The 15601-nt window shown below is 52.4% G+C and overlaps 1 protein-coding gene across 5 annotated transcripts in view; it reads right to left on the bottom strand.

Annotated features, from left to right (window-relative positions):
• Positions 1-15601, bottom strand: part of LOC101952977 (tRNA (32-2'-O)-methyltransferase regulator THADA-like) — a 39344-nt gene that overhangs the window by 11933 nt on the left and 11810 nt on the right. For 4 of the 5 annotated variants that reach the window (XM_042841566.2, XM_042841567.2, XM_065568368.1 and 1 more), the window contains 11 exons: positions 14792-14989; positions 12890-13601; positions 11193-11345; positions 9537-9646; positions 8928-9088; positions 7589-7857; positions 6747-6932; positions 5667-5815; positions 3482-3625; positions 2390-2494; positions 627-827 (listed from right to left, as the gene is read on the bottom strand). In XM_042841566.2, the coding sequence (XP_042697500.2) occupies positions 627-827; positions 2390-2494; positions 3482-3625; positions 5667-5815; positions 6747-6932; positions 7589-7857; positions 8928-9088; positions 9537-9646; positions 11193-11345; positions 12890-13601; positions 14792-14989 (2388 nt within the window). The remainder of the gene's footprint in view (positions 1-626; positions 828-2389; positions 2495-3481; positions 3626-5666; positions 5816-6746; positions 6933-7588; positions 7858-8927; positions 9089-9536; positions 9647-11192; positions 11346-12889; positions 13602-14791; positions 14990-15601) is intronic. The other variant, XM_065568370.1, reaches the window with a different exon arrangement.

Below are 15601 nucleotides of genomic sequence, written 5' to 3'. Positions count from 1 at the left end.
TAGAATACAGGCTGGACTCTTCCGGGGGAAGCCTGGAGGGCTGAGGGGGGGAGTGCTTGTGTTGCCTGTGGCTGGTGGAGTTTGTGAACTAACCCCTCACAGATATGGCTTCCTCACGCTAAGGGCAGGTGGTAGCAAGGTGCCTTGCAGCCCTGGGTACCCCCCCAGAAGTGTTGCAGTTATTTCCCATTCAGAGCAGCTTTCATTGCAAAGGAGCTTGACGTACTACACAGAATGCACATGGGTCACTTCTGGGGGGGCGGGGACACAGCAAACACTAGGCAATCGTTCGGGGCAGCAAAAACAAAGCCGTCTTCCTCAGTTGGATCGGCCAGGGAAGTTAAGTGGGTGTGACGCTGCGGCGAACAGCTCTACAATAGTGAAAACCAGCAGGACTCCTGGAGTGGGCACAAGTGGTTTGCTTGTGGGTTTGGTCTCCTCTGAGAGACGGCGCTGCAGGCAGCACGGTGACCCCAGCCGCGTTCGGAGGGCAGGGTGCTCGCTCAGCAGCACCACTGGCCGGGATTCAGGAGGCAGCCTGCCTGGCTAACCAAGAGGCAGGTCTCGTCTGCTGAATATCATCCATTCATGTGGGAGCTGAACTGCTCGGTGCTCAGGCCTCTTACCTGAGGGAGGTCCAGCGTCTGGTCCCAGTTCTGCGGGAGAGGCGTGTTGGCCAAGGCCAGTGAAGTCTGGATGCAATGTGCTAGCAGAGGGCGCGCCTTGGAGGGATCCTCCCCACCGACAATACACAGGAAGAGCATGGGGAAGCCAGCTGCCCTGCGGGTAATGGAGCTGCTCCTGGGGCCACTTAGCAATTCCAAACCCTGAGAAACAAAACCAGCCCAGGAAGCTGCAGGTGGCGGAGATTACACCTTGCGGTGGTCAGACTGGGATTGCAGTTTAGGAGCTCCTAGCTCCCGGGCCTGCGCTCACACCGCTGGTAAACATCCAACGCCCATGTTTGTTCTATAATTAGTGCTGGGCGTGAGACAGTAACTCCTCACTTAATGTCGTCCCAGTTAACGTTGTTACCTTGCTAATCAATTAGGGAACATGCTCGTTTAAAGTCGTGTAATGCTCCCTTCTAACCTCGTTTGGCAGCTGCCTGCTTTGGCTACTGCTTGCAGGAAGAGCAGCCGTTGCAGCTAGCTGGTGAGGGCTTGGAACCAGGGTGGACCGGCAGCCCCCCCCCCCCCCCCCCCATCAGCTCCCCGCTCCCCTAAGTTCCCTGTGCAGCAGCTGCCCAGCAGGCTAGCAATTGCAGTTGTCCCTCCCCCCCTCTGCCTTGGAGCTGCTCCCCGAGACTCCTGCTTGCTGTGCGGGGGGGAGGGAAGAAACAGGGGGGCTAATGTCAGGGTGTCCCCCTCCCCCCTGCTCCTGCACCCAGATTATCCCATCTTCCATAGAGCAGGGGAGACACACCAGGGCTAAGGACAGCAGGAGCTTGCAGCAGCTGCGGTCTCAGCAAGCTGATCTAATTAACAAGGCCGTGTACTTAAAGGGGAAATGCGCATCTCTCCCTCCATTCCTGCTGCCTTGCAGAGCGAGAGAGTTAACCCTTAGGGTTCAGCCAAGTGCTAGTTCATCATTTAGCAGTAAGGGAAATATCCCACCCTCTGACTCCTCCACCTCAACCAAGCTTCACAATCATCATCACTGTGTACCAGTATTAAATTGTTTGTTTAAAACTTATACTGTGTGTGTGTGTGTGTGTGTGTGTGTGTGTGTGTGTGTATATATATATAAATGTAGTCTTTTTGTCTGGTGAAAAAAATTTCCTTGGAAACTAACCCCCCGCATTACATTAATTCTTATGGGGAAATTAGATTTGCTTAACATTGTTTCGCTTAAAGTCGCATTTTTCAAGAACAAACTACAACCTTAAGTGAGGAGTTACTGTTCAGGGTTGGTACACGTGGACTGAACAGCCGAGAGGGGAGAGCAGGATCCAAGGGGCGTTCTGCTTAGTCCTCGGCTGTCGGCTGGTTTGAGAAGAGGGGTTCAGTGGAGTGATAGGGATGCTCAGACCTTTGGGGTGTACAAGGCCCCAGCAAGGGATTTGTGGGAATACAGCGATGATCTTTGATCCTTAAATTTACAACTATTCTAAACCTCTCTAAAAACAACACACATGGGTATGTGCTCAGAACAATACATGAGTGAGGGGTCAGAGGTCACTGATTTGCCAATCAGAACTCTGAATTGATTAAAGTTAATTAGTCCATATCCCCTTACAGAAGGGGGCTGTTTTCTCCTGTGTTTGAACACGTACTAGTGCCCTGATTCTGACCGAGGTCTTCGGGTACCTCTGTAATATAAGTAACAGTTACCTTTAACTGAATGACCTCCTCCCCCCGGTGCCTAGAGCAAGAAATGGTTGCAATACCTGTGCCAGCATCGTTCTTGGCACTGCCTGCAGTTCTGCATGAGGATGGTTCAGCAAAGCACTGCAAAATTTGGTGAATCCCATGCTGCAACCTTCAACTGCTCCCTAGGACAGAAGAAGACTCAGGGCTCTGCAGGTTCAAAGGGCTTTCCATCTGCTCTCTCATCAACCCCCACCACAGCCCCATGAGGGAGACACTCGCCTCTTTTCACAGATGGGGAAGCAGAAGCAGATAAATGTAATGACTTGGTCGAAGCTGCAGCAGTTAAGTGTCAGCGCCAGGATTAGCAATCGGGAGCTCCTGACTCATAGTCCCATGCTTAAGCCAAAGCTCCTGGCCTACACGATAAAACATTAAAACGGAAGATTTTTGTGGCGCAGAGAAGTAGATTTTGTGGGTGAAGCTAATTATGAACCTCCACTCTCCGCTGTGTGGGTTCAAAAGGGACAGTCGAGCCACTCGCTTGTCTCATGTGATACATCAAACCCCCACTGGGGTTACCACACATTGTCTAGCCCCTGCTCTAGCCCAGAGGCTGAGTGACAGAGCCCATAGCGCTATCCAAGAAACAGTGGCATGGCCAGTTGCATCCACCCAAAGGGATCCAGGTTCACTGCTGGGACACAAGGAAGGTAGGTCAGGAAGAAGAAGTGAGGGGATGTCGGCCGCTGTGCTGTGGTCATTGCCACTGTCCAAAGCAGTAATGACTGGCTCCAAATGGAGCCCTGCCGTCTCCTTGGCCAGGAGTTGGCCCTTGTAAGGGTTAAATGGAGAAGCACTGGTGGGGACCCACACTCAGGAGGGAAAACATCTGCTGAGTAATGGACCAGCTGGGGCTTTCCTTTGCGCGGCTGTAAGTCCCCAGTAGCCCCATGAAAGTCAGTGGAGTTGTTCCAGTGTCACGGGGTGTAACAGCAGAATCTGACCCAGGAACCTGACGAATGGCCCTTAAATGACAGACCTTGCTGCCCCCAAGGGACAGTGACATGAGCCCTGGGCCATTCAGAAGGGAGAGAGACTCCCCTGTCAGGCCTGAGATGGGACGGAGGGTGTGGCACAGCCTATCCATCCGGGCCAGACGCTGTTCTTACCCAGTGCCGGCACTTCAGCAGCACTTCCTGAAACACTCTAGCCGCCATCTTGAACACAGTGAGTGGCAGAAGTGGCTCAGGCCCTGCCGGTGGTGCCAGAGGGAGAATCTTCTCCACTAGGCCTCCCAAGAGCAGCCCTATTTCCTGCAGGGGCCAAAGAAACAAACCAAATTAGGCGTGAGATCACGACCTCGCTGAATTGACGTGGCCTCTTCTCCTTGGCGCTAGTGAGGGATTTGGTGCATTGCTGGCTAAGAGCATCATTATGTTCCAGCGTGCTTTAAATTGCTGAGAGCACATGGCGCCCAGCAGACATGCCTCAGCCCCGGTTTCCACTGGCACAAACTGAAAAGTCCCTCCAGCTGGTCTTTTGCTTTGCCCTTCCCTCACTCCTGCCCCACCCCAGTCAATGCTTCAGTAAGGTGGGGAATTTTTACCTATGCAGTCTCCGGCAAGGATCAGTCTGAGCCAGGTTTGAGCCTGCTGCCATTGAAATGGTAAAAACTCCCACTGATTTCAGTGGGAGCAAGAGCAGGTCCCTGATTATCCCATCACCTTGATCACTGATGTTTGAGAGGAATCAACGAGCTTCCCAAACCAGACAGGCAGAGAGCAGCAAGTCTCTATTGTGCAAGGACCCGGCAAGTTCTGGGAGGCATTTTAATGCCAAGGCAAATCAATCAGGTTGTCGTTTCTTATTTCTAAAGGGCAATAGCTAAGACTAGTGCTTTGCAGACTAATGTAAGAAGCCCAGGTCCCTGCCTTGAGAAGTTGAGTTAAACAATGTACAGATAAAGGAGGTGGGGGGATGGCTAGAACAAAACCATCTGATTTTGTAACGCTGAGGCGTGGCACAAGTAAGCAGGAGAGGACAGGTAGCAGAAGGTGCTAGCAGAAGTGAATGTTCAGGAGGGCCTTGAAGGAGGAGAGCAAGGTGGCTAAGAAACATGGCTCTAATTAATGCTCCCTCAAGCTGTTTACAATTCTTTTCTGGTCTGGCAGCCAAATGTAACGCAGAACGGTGCAAAACTCTCTCCTGCCTTTCCAAACATGCAAAAATAATTCCCTAGCTGAGCCTGGCACTCAAAACCCTCAGTGAGCAGTGTAGGAATTGGCTGATCCACCGAGTCAAATCATCACTAAGAGCAAAATTCTCCTGGAACAGGGGCAGTACTGCTGCAGCCAAGAGCTTCTGTCCTGCCGTGTTCCCTGTGACAATACGACTCAGCAGCAGAGTTCGCATTTGTTTAAGTATCTTCATCTAGGCCTAGATCAGCGGAGGTATTTAGGCTCCCCCCTTGCAGCGAAGTCAATGGGAGTTAGGTGCCCAAACAGCACTGTGGATCTGGGCCAGAGATTCTAGAGAATTACACAGACGCCTCTAGTGATCGAGACACCAGACAGACAGCTGGCACATTGTTCCAAAGGCTCCATGGTGCTCTCTCTTACTAGCCAACAGCAGGAAATGCTTGGAAGAACTGCCCTCATTTAAAAAGCCATCCTATTGCAAGACTATATAGGAAGGGATCCATTCCCCAGCTGGTGCCTGGGCCTAGCAGTACAGGAGCTGAATCAGGAAGACTCAGGGTTTGGTGCAGAGAGGTGAGGGGAATGGGGCGGGACCTGAAGCAGCTGGAGCCCATTAGGGTCCCAGGAAACCAGTCAATTATTTAAAAGGAGGAGGCAGCAATGACATTGAGGCAGTAACTACTAGCGCGCCATAGTGAGGAAGCCAGGTGAGTCAGATCTGTCCACACCAACCGGGAGTTTGTCTTGGCTTGTATTTAACCCTGGGGTAAAGGAGTTTGGGCCTGTTATTTATCTGACAGAGGAAATCAGATTGAGGCCCGGGAAAAGGGCCCTTTTCGTTCACCCTGAGTGTGAAAAGGGGGAATTCCAGCACTGGGGTTAGGGCAAGCTGTAAAGGGAATTCTTTAAAAAAAACAAACAAACACCTTAGTTGCCTGGGTTTTCTTTGGCAGAGGACCCAGTTCACGCAGTGCACTTCTCAGCTAGAGTGACAGAGAGGATGCAGGAGAGGAATATGTATCTTGCATACTTCCCCTGCTTCCCAAACCAAAGGTGTCCCCTGTCCTGGCTGCCTCCCCTGTCCCAAGCCTCTTGATGACAGAACTCTGCAGGCAGGGTCTCAGCTCCCTTCAGGCCGCTTATGGACGCTCCTTACCTTCACTGAGACCCAGCAGCAGGTCAGGATAAGGTTGTGCTCCTCGGACAGCAGGATGGAGTCCTCCCCATCCTGCTGCTCCAGGCCTTTCCCCAGCATGATAAGGGAGCCAATAGCATTTACCATGTCTGCAAATGAAGGGGCAGCAGCTGCAAAAAGACAAGCAGAAGGCAGATTTATTTTAGCCACAGCGTAGGTAATGGATGGGGAGTTAGAGCAGAGCCTGCTATGGGTATGAAATCCAGAGGAAAGGAGAATGGAAATGGCCTTATAAAGGTAGATGGTCACCTGAGGTCTTGCTTAAGTCTGAGAGAAGGATCAAATCCATGATCTTCTGATGGGGGGGGCGGGGGGGGGATAGAGAGAGAGAGAGAGAGAGAGAGAGTGTGTGTGTCTCTCTCTCTCTCTCTCTCAAACTTCCATAGCATGGCCAGTAGCTACAGAGAGGATGTGGTGTGGACCCCACCCTTCCAAACCATGATCCTGTGGGCCCTCCCTGCTTTCCCATTGTGACTGTATGACATCCCTGTTGTAACTGCAGTTGTGTGTTCAGGTTTTTGTTGTCTTCAAAGTGCTGTGTTCCTTCTTAAAGTCAATTGCTGTCTCCTTCTGCCCTTTATTTCACTTTTCTCCAACCCCCTGGTCTGCTCTTCTCTCCTCCTGCTCATTCTTCTCTGCCACCTGGGCCCCTTCTCCACTGTCACTGGGTTGCCTTAACCCTTGCTGCCCTAGCCATTGTCTGGCTACCTGAGCCCCTTCTCCTGCTGGGCCCCCTACCTTGTGTCATCCTGCCCTGGGCATTCCTCCTCTCCTTGGCCACTCCAGTCCCCTTTCCTCCTCTTACGGCGCAGCAGCCTCTTTTAGGGGCAGTTCGGTGGAAACAAGAGGAAGCAGGTGGCTTTAGCAGACCGGCTCTTTGGAAAGAAGAGCCTGGAGGGCTGCAGAGGCAGCTGGAAATGAGACCACCTGTGACCAGCCGGCTCTCTGCAATCCACAATTTAAGAGCTCTTGGCACTTAAGGCAGGCGTAGTTGAAAGGGCACGACACCGTGGGGTGGGCTGGCTGGGAACCCTTCCTCACCTGGCTGGTTGGCGTTGGGCCCCTGCCTGCTCTGAAGCACCCCCAGGAGGAAGGTGCTGATGTCTCCCAGCAAGGTCACCAAATGGCTGAGGAGCTCCTGCCAGCTCTGCACGTGCTCTCCCTTCAGCATAGAGACTGCCCCCTCCGGTACCTCGAGCAGACACCTCCGCAGCGCCGCCATCACTCCTACACAGATAACACTCCAATTATCGCAGGGCTGGACGCTTGCATGTTCCCTTCCCATACAATCCCCCGAATGAGCTGGGTCACTGAAGTTTAGTGAGAGCTAGAGGCAGCCTGTGGCAAAGAACCGCTGTCCCTAGATGATATGCGCACAGTACTGACAGAGGGCCAGGGATAAAGTCAAGATCCCTTCCCGGAGACGTGGCGTGCCAGATAGATAAGAGACATAACTCCGACAGGAGCTGTTTAACAGCGTGCGGAAATGGGGCTGACATTTGGGACAAGAGGGGAAAGAATATTGTGCTGTGGGGGATCTGAGGCCAGGGAAAAGTCAATAGCCGCTTGGAAATTTAGCCAGAGCGCCACGGACAAGAAGCCAACACCTCAGCTCTCCATTCCACAGCAAGCTCGACCCCTTTGCCCCAGCCCATAAATACACAGCTTGTTTCATCTCCAACGGACGTCTCAAAACACTCGCCAATCTTCACTAGGCCTGTGTGACATAGCTAGGGCTGCCCCAAGCCCAGCTGGGGACATGGGCAGAGAGGTGAAGCGACTTGTCCAAGGCCACAGGGAATCTCTTTGTCGTATCTGGGAGTGGAGTTAGTTGTGCTGTGCTCAGGCCAGTCACTGGCTGCATGATTTGCTGAATCACAGACCTGATCCATCACATGACACAGCTGTAGTCTGACAGGACTGCAGGAGAGAGAAGGGGCATGGGAGCTCTGATGTCTCCTTCCCCATGATGCCGGAGGACGCACCATGCATTGGGTTAGTGCTCGCTGCCTGCAGCAGGTCTTGACAAGCCATGGCGTAGTGAGCTTGCAACATGCGGAGAAGATACTGAGCAAAGCACAGGCCTCGGTGCTGCAGAGTTGGAGCTGCTTTTCCCTCGGGGAATAGTCTCTTCAAGGTGCTGCCGTCTGACCTGGAGGAGAAGGAGGCAGATGCTAACACCATTGACAAAGCTCAGAGGGAGCCCTCGCCTAATCGCCATAGTGACAATCCTCATTGCCGAGGGCTGGAGGCCTTGTGTCCTAACACTGTAACACACCATCGCCTTCAAACTTTGTAAGGTTACTTCAGATCACGGGCCGCTGCTGTCTGGCCTCCAGTCCTGCTGAGGTGAATTATAAACAACCCCTCTGAATAGTAAGAAATATTAATAGTTTCCCTTCATAGCTACTTTTTTTTTTTTTTTTTTAATGCTACATCCTTAATGCTAAGACAGATGTTAGTACTGTTCCCAAAGGAAGCAGGAGAAATCTATTTGGTCAGGGAGAGGGGGGTATGCTGAAGTGCTGAGAGAGCAAAATCAAGTAGTTCTATTTCAGGTGGGAATCAGACTATCAGGGTTGGAAGGGACCTCAGGAGGTCATCTAGTCCAACCCCCTGCTCAAAGCAGGACCAATTCCCAACTAAATCATCCCAGCCAGGGCTTTGTCAAGCCTGACCTTAAAAACCTCTAAGGAAGGAGATTCCACCACCTCCCTAGGTAACCCATTCCAGTGCTTCACCACCCTCCTGGTGAAAAAGTTTTTCCTAATATCCAACCTAAACCTCCCCACTTCAGACTAACCCTAAGGGTTGTTACTTTGCTATTCTGTACTGATGTGGTGGTGGGAGGCTAGCGTCCCCAGGGCTGTCCCTGCCCAATCTCGATAGGATCCTCTGCTTCCGTTCAGTTAAACAGACACTTCAGACAATATCTGGCATGAGGACCTGTCCTCTGGGATCACAGAGGCAGAGGATTAAACAAGCGGGTGGATGTTGATGCCCTGTCAGAGTCTGAGATCAGAGTAACTGGAAAGACATTTGAGTGCTATGTAAGTGATATCAAACTGGTTGGAATCGGGAGTCAGCTAAGCAAGTCATGGTGAGCCGTGTGTGTGGACAGACAGGATTATGTACACACTACCGGTTCTCTTGGTCTCCTTCCCACATGTCCCCTGTCTAAGTCCTTTCTAGAGTAAACGAGAGCGACAAGCCAGTCAGTACTTCTGGAGGATGGTTTTCATCAGCACCGCTCCGGCTTCTGCCTCCTGCACTCTGGGGCTGCTCACAGCCTCCTGGGCACGCTCAAACAAAGCCACAGCAATGGGTTCTGGGAAAGCCGGTGGGAAGTAGCGGATGAGCAGCTCTGATGCCAGCTCTCGGACCTGCCAAGAGAGGAGGGGGGTGGAGAGAGGGGAAGGTTATGGTAGGACACAGGTGAGGAAGCAGAGAGGCTTTGGGGAGCAGAATGCTTGGGAATCCAGAGCCAATAGAGCCCATTCAGACCTCTAATTTTGGAAGCAAAAGGGGCACCCGTTGTTACTTGGCTATTCTGTACTGACGTGGTGGTGGGAGGCTATGGGGGTTCCGACAGAGCCTAAGAACACAGGCTCCCAGCAGCACCGTGCGCCAGGAAAGCTGGCAGCCAGATCTGGCTCTTTACAGAGGGGGACAGCCTCCCCAGCACTGTCCCTGCCCAATCTTGATAGGGTCCCCTGCTTCCATTCAGGTAAACGGGCCACTCCTGCTGCTCACGCCACGCAGCTTCTGTTACTCATTCCAGCTGTCCACAACATCGAGCTGTGGCAGTGTTGGGGACAGAGGGCTGCTTACCTCATTCGTACTGTCCTGCAAGCAGCTCAGCACTGCCAACAAGTTGCTTCTAGAGAAAAAGTCCCAGCAGCCCTTCTGCCTGGCCCAGCTCAACAACGCCGCCATGTTCTCTGTGGTGACAGAAAGGCAGGTCGGTGAGATGTAGGCAGTAACTGTGGTCAGGGCTGGGCTCAATCGAAAGGGTGGTGGCAAGCAGCAGGGAAAACGGGTCCTGCTAGTTCATAACGACTCTGGTTTATTCTCTGCTGTCAGTGCTGGGAAAGAAGGGCTTTTTATCCTGTACAGAGTCATGCAGCTGCAGCAGAACCTTTGTCCCCGACCTCAAGGGCTCCCCTGTGCTAGGGAATGAGGGGCAGCAGAGTACCCAACACAGCTTCTGCTACACAGTGTATGGCTGCAACAATGCGCTGTCAGTGCAAGTTAAAGTTAACTGGGCTGGGGGCTGCAAACTAGTTTCTATCAAATGAGCCCTTGGGTGGGTAAAGATTTCATTCCACTGAGCCTTGTGTCATCTCACACACATGGGAGCTTATCATAGGTAGGGCCCTAGCAAATTCACGGCCATGAAAAACGCGTCACAGACCATGAAATCTGGTCTTTTGAGTGCTTTTATCCTACACTATACAGATTTCACGGGGAGGACCAGCGTTTCTCAAACTGGGGGTCCTGACCCTAAAGGGAGATGCAGGAGTGTCGCAAGATTATTTTAGGGAGGTTGCGGTATTGCCACCCTTACTTCTGCACTGCTGCCTTCAGAGTTGGGGGGCTGGAGAGCGGCAGCTGTTGGCCAGGCGTCCAGCGCTGAAGGCAGCGCCCCACCAGCAGCAGAGAGTACGGATAGCATGGTATGGTATTGTCCCCCTTACTTCTGCACTGCTGCCTTAAAGCCGGGTGGCCAGAGAGTGGCAGTGGCTGCTGACTAAGGGCCCAGCTCTGCAGGCAGCAGCCTAGAAGTAAGGGTGGCAATCCCATAGCTGCCATCCTTACTTCTGCGCTGCTGCTGGCTGCGGCTCTGCCTTCAGAGCTGGGCTCCCGGCCAGCAGCCGCTGCTCTCCAGCTGCCCAGCTCTGAAGGCAACGCCTCTGCCAGCCGCAGTGCAGAAGTACGGGTAGCAGTACCGCACCCGCCCCTACAATAACCTTGTGACCCACCCCCAACTCCTTTTTGGGTCAGGACCCCAACAATCACAGCACTGTGAAATTTCAGATTTAAATAGCTGAAATCATGGAACTCGTGATTTTAAAAATCCTATGACCGTGAAATTGACCAAAATAGACCGTGAATTTGGTAGGGCCCTAATTATAGGCAGGTCAATGCAAAATCCCCAACATTCCTCATATAATGTCAGAGGCTCTTGATTTCTTTTTTTTTTCCCCACCCGAACCCCTCCAGGGACCTAGACTCCCATCTGCTCATCAGCAGCCCCCAGAGTTGAGGGCCAAAGCATGTAGAAGGAGTTTGTTTGTAAAAGGCTGCAGGATATTTTTCTGGATTTGATACACACGCCCCCAAATCACTACAACCTCCCATGACATGGAGAGGCCATTCCACGAGGGCATTTAAATGTGGCCACCCTGCTGACGGGGGTCAGAAGCAGACAGGCTGAGGAATCTACTCAGAGCTCATGCCGTTCAGGGGTGGCCTGCTGTTACCCACGTGGAGGCTGCCCCTTCTTCCTGGCGGGGCTCCAGGTGTCAGTGCAGGTCTCCAGCACCGCTGCCAGGAGCAGCAGGGCAGTCTTCTTCCTCTGGTAGTTTGACCCTGGGGTCAGAAAGGAAATGCTTAACTGCAGCAGCCACTCCACAAAATCTGCATGGGGGGAAAAAGCACCTCTGGTTACTTGTGAGCAGTGCACAGAGGGAGGGCAGAGCGAGCCCTTTGGGGCATGAGGGTGCACTAGATTGACTATAAGGTGGGAAAGTGCATGGCTACCGAGGGGCTTCTCAGCATCTAATGGCCAACTGGTACTTTGTGACAACAGAGGGACTAGGACTTGGATCCACCTGCTCCAAAAGCACAGGCCCCTGCCACTGAGGCTAAAGGAAAAGCTGTCAGCTGTGCCAGCCCTGTGACACCCAGCTGGTGGCTTTGATTTCTGTCCCACAGAAAGCACTGACGTATGCGTTAGCCAGTTTATCTGCTTCAGATTAACTCCACGGAGGATTTTTTTTTAACTTGAAAATCCACTTTTAGCTTTTAAGGGTGACTCTTTGCTCAGCCTGGGTAATGGAAAACCCACTCATGAGTTTCACGTTGGTGCACACTCTGTTTTGCTATGTTCAGAGAAAGTACCCCCCAGCCTAGACCACTTGGAGAAAGGAACTTTATTTCTGGACATGCTCAGACACAGTTTGGTTTTGGGCCAGGAATGCCAAAATGTCCTATCGCCCCAGGCTGTTGCAATACGACCAACACCTCTCTCTTACACAGCACTTCTCAAAGCGTGTTACACAGGAAGGTCAGTATTGTTCTCCCCATTTTTACAGATGGGGAAATTGAGGCACGGAGCGATGAAGTGACTTGCTCATGAGGCCTATGGCAGAACCAGGAATAAAACCCAGGTCTCTCAAGTCCGGGATTAACCCACTAGGCCTCGCTGCCTCTCCTCTGTAAGCTTTCCAGTTTTTCAGACTCTTGACATGTGGAGAAGCGTCCAAATTTCAGGGTGTTTATCCCAACTGAACCCAAATGTTTGACCCACTGATGTTGGCCCAGCCTCATTACCTGTACTACCAGCGCCAAACATTCTAACATCAGGCGTCAAGCCCCCCACATTTATGAGATTAACAAAATTATAATCTCCCTCCCCCCAATCAATTTATTTGCCATCTGCTTTCTGAGCTTTAGGGGGGTCACATTTCCCAGCTTTTCTTCACAATCAGGGAGGCTAGAAAAAATAAATAAAAGCCGAGAGTCTCAGTCACATGACTCCAGGAGCTGAGGCTTTAAGAAAAAAACTGTGAAATTCATGATCAAATCACAAGAGTTGGTATCGCTGAGTTACACGCCCGCTGGTCGGCTCGGCGGTAGCAGGACTGGAGCTCGGAAGAGAGCAGTCCTGGCAGATAGCGGTGGAATCACAAGGCCTGGTGCCAGAAGGCAGAATAAAACTTCCATTAAAGGTCCAAGTTGCCCCACCCCCACTGTCCAGGCCCAGTTGCACGACCCACCAGAGCTCCCTACGCGCATCCCAGCTCAAGTGGGCCACAAAAGAGTAGTGCCAGGTGGTGGCTTTGTGTGTGAAAACCTAATGCTGGAGGCCGCTGAGGTGAGCAGAGAGGAAAAGTTAAGCAGCGATGGGAGCCTACAGGGACCAGAGGCTTGGAGTGAGATGTCAGGAACGGCTCACTCACCTACTGCTTGTGCAAGTGCTCCTTCTGGATCCGTGCTGGCGGAGCGCTCAGTAGCTTTGCTCTGCATCTTGCTGCGCAGCTGAGAGAGGGCGCTGTCCCTCAGCCGGACCAGAGCCTTCTTCACTGCAGCCTGGAGCAGCTGCCGGAAAGAGGACGAGTCGCAGTTCAGGTTCAGTGGCAAGAACTCCTTCAGTAGATGGACCTCCACCTCTGACAAGGCCTGGTTGGTCCTGGGGCTGCAACACAGGAGACCCAGAGCTGCTAGGCGAATGTTCTCCTCCCTGGAGTGCAAGCAGCAGCAGAGCCTTTCCAAAGTCTCCCCATCCAGGGGCAAGGCCCCGGTGATGATCTTGCGGCCGTTCAGCAGGGCGACCCACGCCCGAAGGTGGGCAGAGTCCCCACCACTGCAGCTCTCAGCAAGCAAAGCGTAAGAGGCGGGGAAGAGCCGCAAAGTCCAGACAAGAAGGTAGTTGGAAGCGTTGCTCTGAAGGAAGGAGATGGGAGAGGTCAAAGCTCTGGCCAGGGTGGGCAGCCAGTGCAGTGCCCACTTCTGAGCCAGCTCCTCCTCTGTGGCAGGTTCCTCTCCCGCAATCCAGTGCTTGCGCTGCTGTTGCAAAATGGTTTTATACACGTCTGATGCAGCTGGGCACAGGTGGTTAGTGGAAAGGCAGTTCAGAAGGTGCTGGGGAAGATCCTTGTAGGTATCCAGAACCTAGAAAACCCCAAATAACTTTACGGTCCTTGTTTGCTTCAGGCGGCCCCTGAACTCTCCTAACGCACCAAGGAAACAAGCCTTGCTCATCTTATTAGTAGCTAAAACAAAGGCTGTATGATGATAGTGGAGGACCAGCTGCCTTCCCCACCAAGGAGGGGTGGATCCCAACACAGGTGGTAATTTCTGGTCATTGGTGGCACTAAGCAATGCTGAGATACCACAGTGATCAGTGCTTTTGACTAAGGCTGCATTCAAATCAGGGACCCAGTGGTAAAAGGCTGCATGTTCCAGCCCCAATTTTCCCAAGCTACCTATCGCATTTGATGTATTGTTTCTGTCCTCTTTCATGAGCTGCCTATTCTCTGTGCAACAGCTAAAGAGCTAACCTGGGGCTCCCGGTTACCAGGTCAGAGACTGGGAACACCCTAACAGCAGTACTGGGTTCAAAACAGAAGACCCCCAATAACCCAAAGACAATCGTAGCGAAATATTCTGTCCCCATCTCTAGTGAGACCACAATGGGGCAGGAAAATGCTGCTGTGATCTCTGCATTGACGTGTCTTGGCATCCAGAAAGGCAGGGTGGTTGGTAGGAGGGGCAGTGGCTCATGCCCTTGAGAACCTCCTTGTGGTGGATCTTGGGGGCTATGGGGGCCACAGTTAGGCAGAGATCCAACCATTTCTTTTCTGCCAATGCATAAGAGAGCTGGATATACGAGGTCCCACAGGGGAAGTAACAAAAACACAGGCTGCTACCACTTGAACCAGAAGAGATTCTCTATTAGCAGGATAGGGCCTATGACCCATGGCAGAGCGACCTGCATCCCATCCCCTAGGGTGCAAGGTGCACACACTATCTATCTTTCTGATTTTTTGATGGAGGCCGCAGGGAGACCCAAGTTATCCAAGCACAAGCTCTCTATGCAGATCTTCAACCCATAGTGTGTACCAATGTGCCCCTCCTTTCTTCAAGCAGTGACTGAGGACTCGCAGGCGAGTACAAGTTCTGGTGTGTCTGGTTTTCATCTAGCCCTTTGTGGGATGTTTTGGCATCTGCATCACACCCTCCATTCTTTTCTTTGCTGTGCCTGGCACGCGCAATACCTGTCCCTCTGTGGGCAGCACTCGCTCATCCCACCCACGCGGTAAGTGTCTTGGACACTGCATGTCCCCACCAGGTTTCCTTACTTTCTCTGTGCCCACGTAGGGGAGAATGGCGCACAGGGGGAAATATCTGGCTTTGACCTGCCAGGGCATTGTGATGATTCTCTGCAGGAACTGTTCATAGAGGGGTCTCTCCAGGTCCTCAAAGCGATGGCACTCCAGGCGGTAGATCTCCAGGAGATGTTGAAAGGAGCTATGTATGAACTCTGACGCCCCTTCCACCTGAACAACCAGAAAAGAAACGCAAACTAAGAAGAGATTCTCCATCATGTCTCACTGGCGGAAGTTGTTAGAGGGGCTTTATAACATCCTCCACCCTCCTTTATCTGTCACTAGGGATTGCCTGTCCTGTGGCAAATGATAACCAATATTAAGTAGTCCCATTTTTGCCACCAGCAATGGGGGCAGGGGACCCAACACAACAGCCTGATGTGGCTTGGTAAAATCGGCCCCACGGTGTCCCCGTTAGGGCTCCTTAATGGCATTTGCCAATGGAAGGCTGTCTTGATGAACCTGACAAGATGGCTTGCTCAGTACGGGACTGTTCAGTGGGAACATGGCTGTTGGAGTCTGGCTCTGCCAAGCTGCAAGACAGCTGGGCTCTCCTCGCAAAGCGCCAGCACTGACCGAACGTCGCGTCAGCCAGGAGGAAAAGGCAAGGCCAATGCGCCCAGCCCTATAATGCAAGGTCAGTCGTATCTTAGCAACCCTGCCTAGTTACTATGCGGTGTATTCTGCTCCCAGTGCATGTGAAATGAGGTAGGGACAGACTAAAATCCGGCCAGGCTGCACTGTGCACTTCTCTTCAAGTGAAAGACGGGGATGATGAGGGGG

The sequence above is a fragment of the Chrysemys picta genome, chromosome 15, assembly GCF_011386835.1.
Source record: "Chrysemys picta bellii isolate R12L10 chromosome 15, ASM1138683v2, whole genome shotgun sequence".
Lineage (NCBI taxonomy): Eukaryota > Metazoa > Chordata > Testudines > Emydidae > Chrysemys > Chrysemys picta.
The sequence above is the reverse complement of the archived record's forward strand: the minus strand, read 5'-3'. Positions and strand labels throughout refer to the sequence as shown.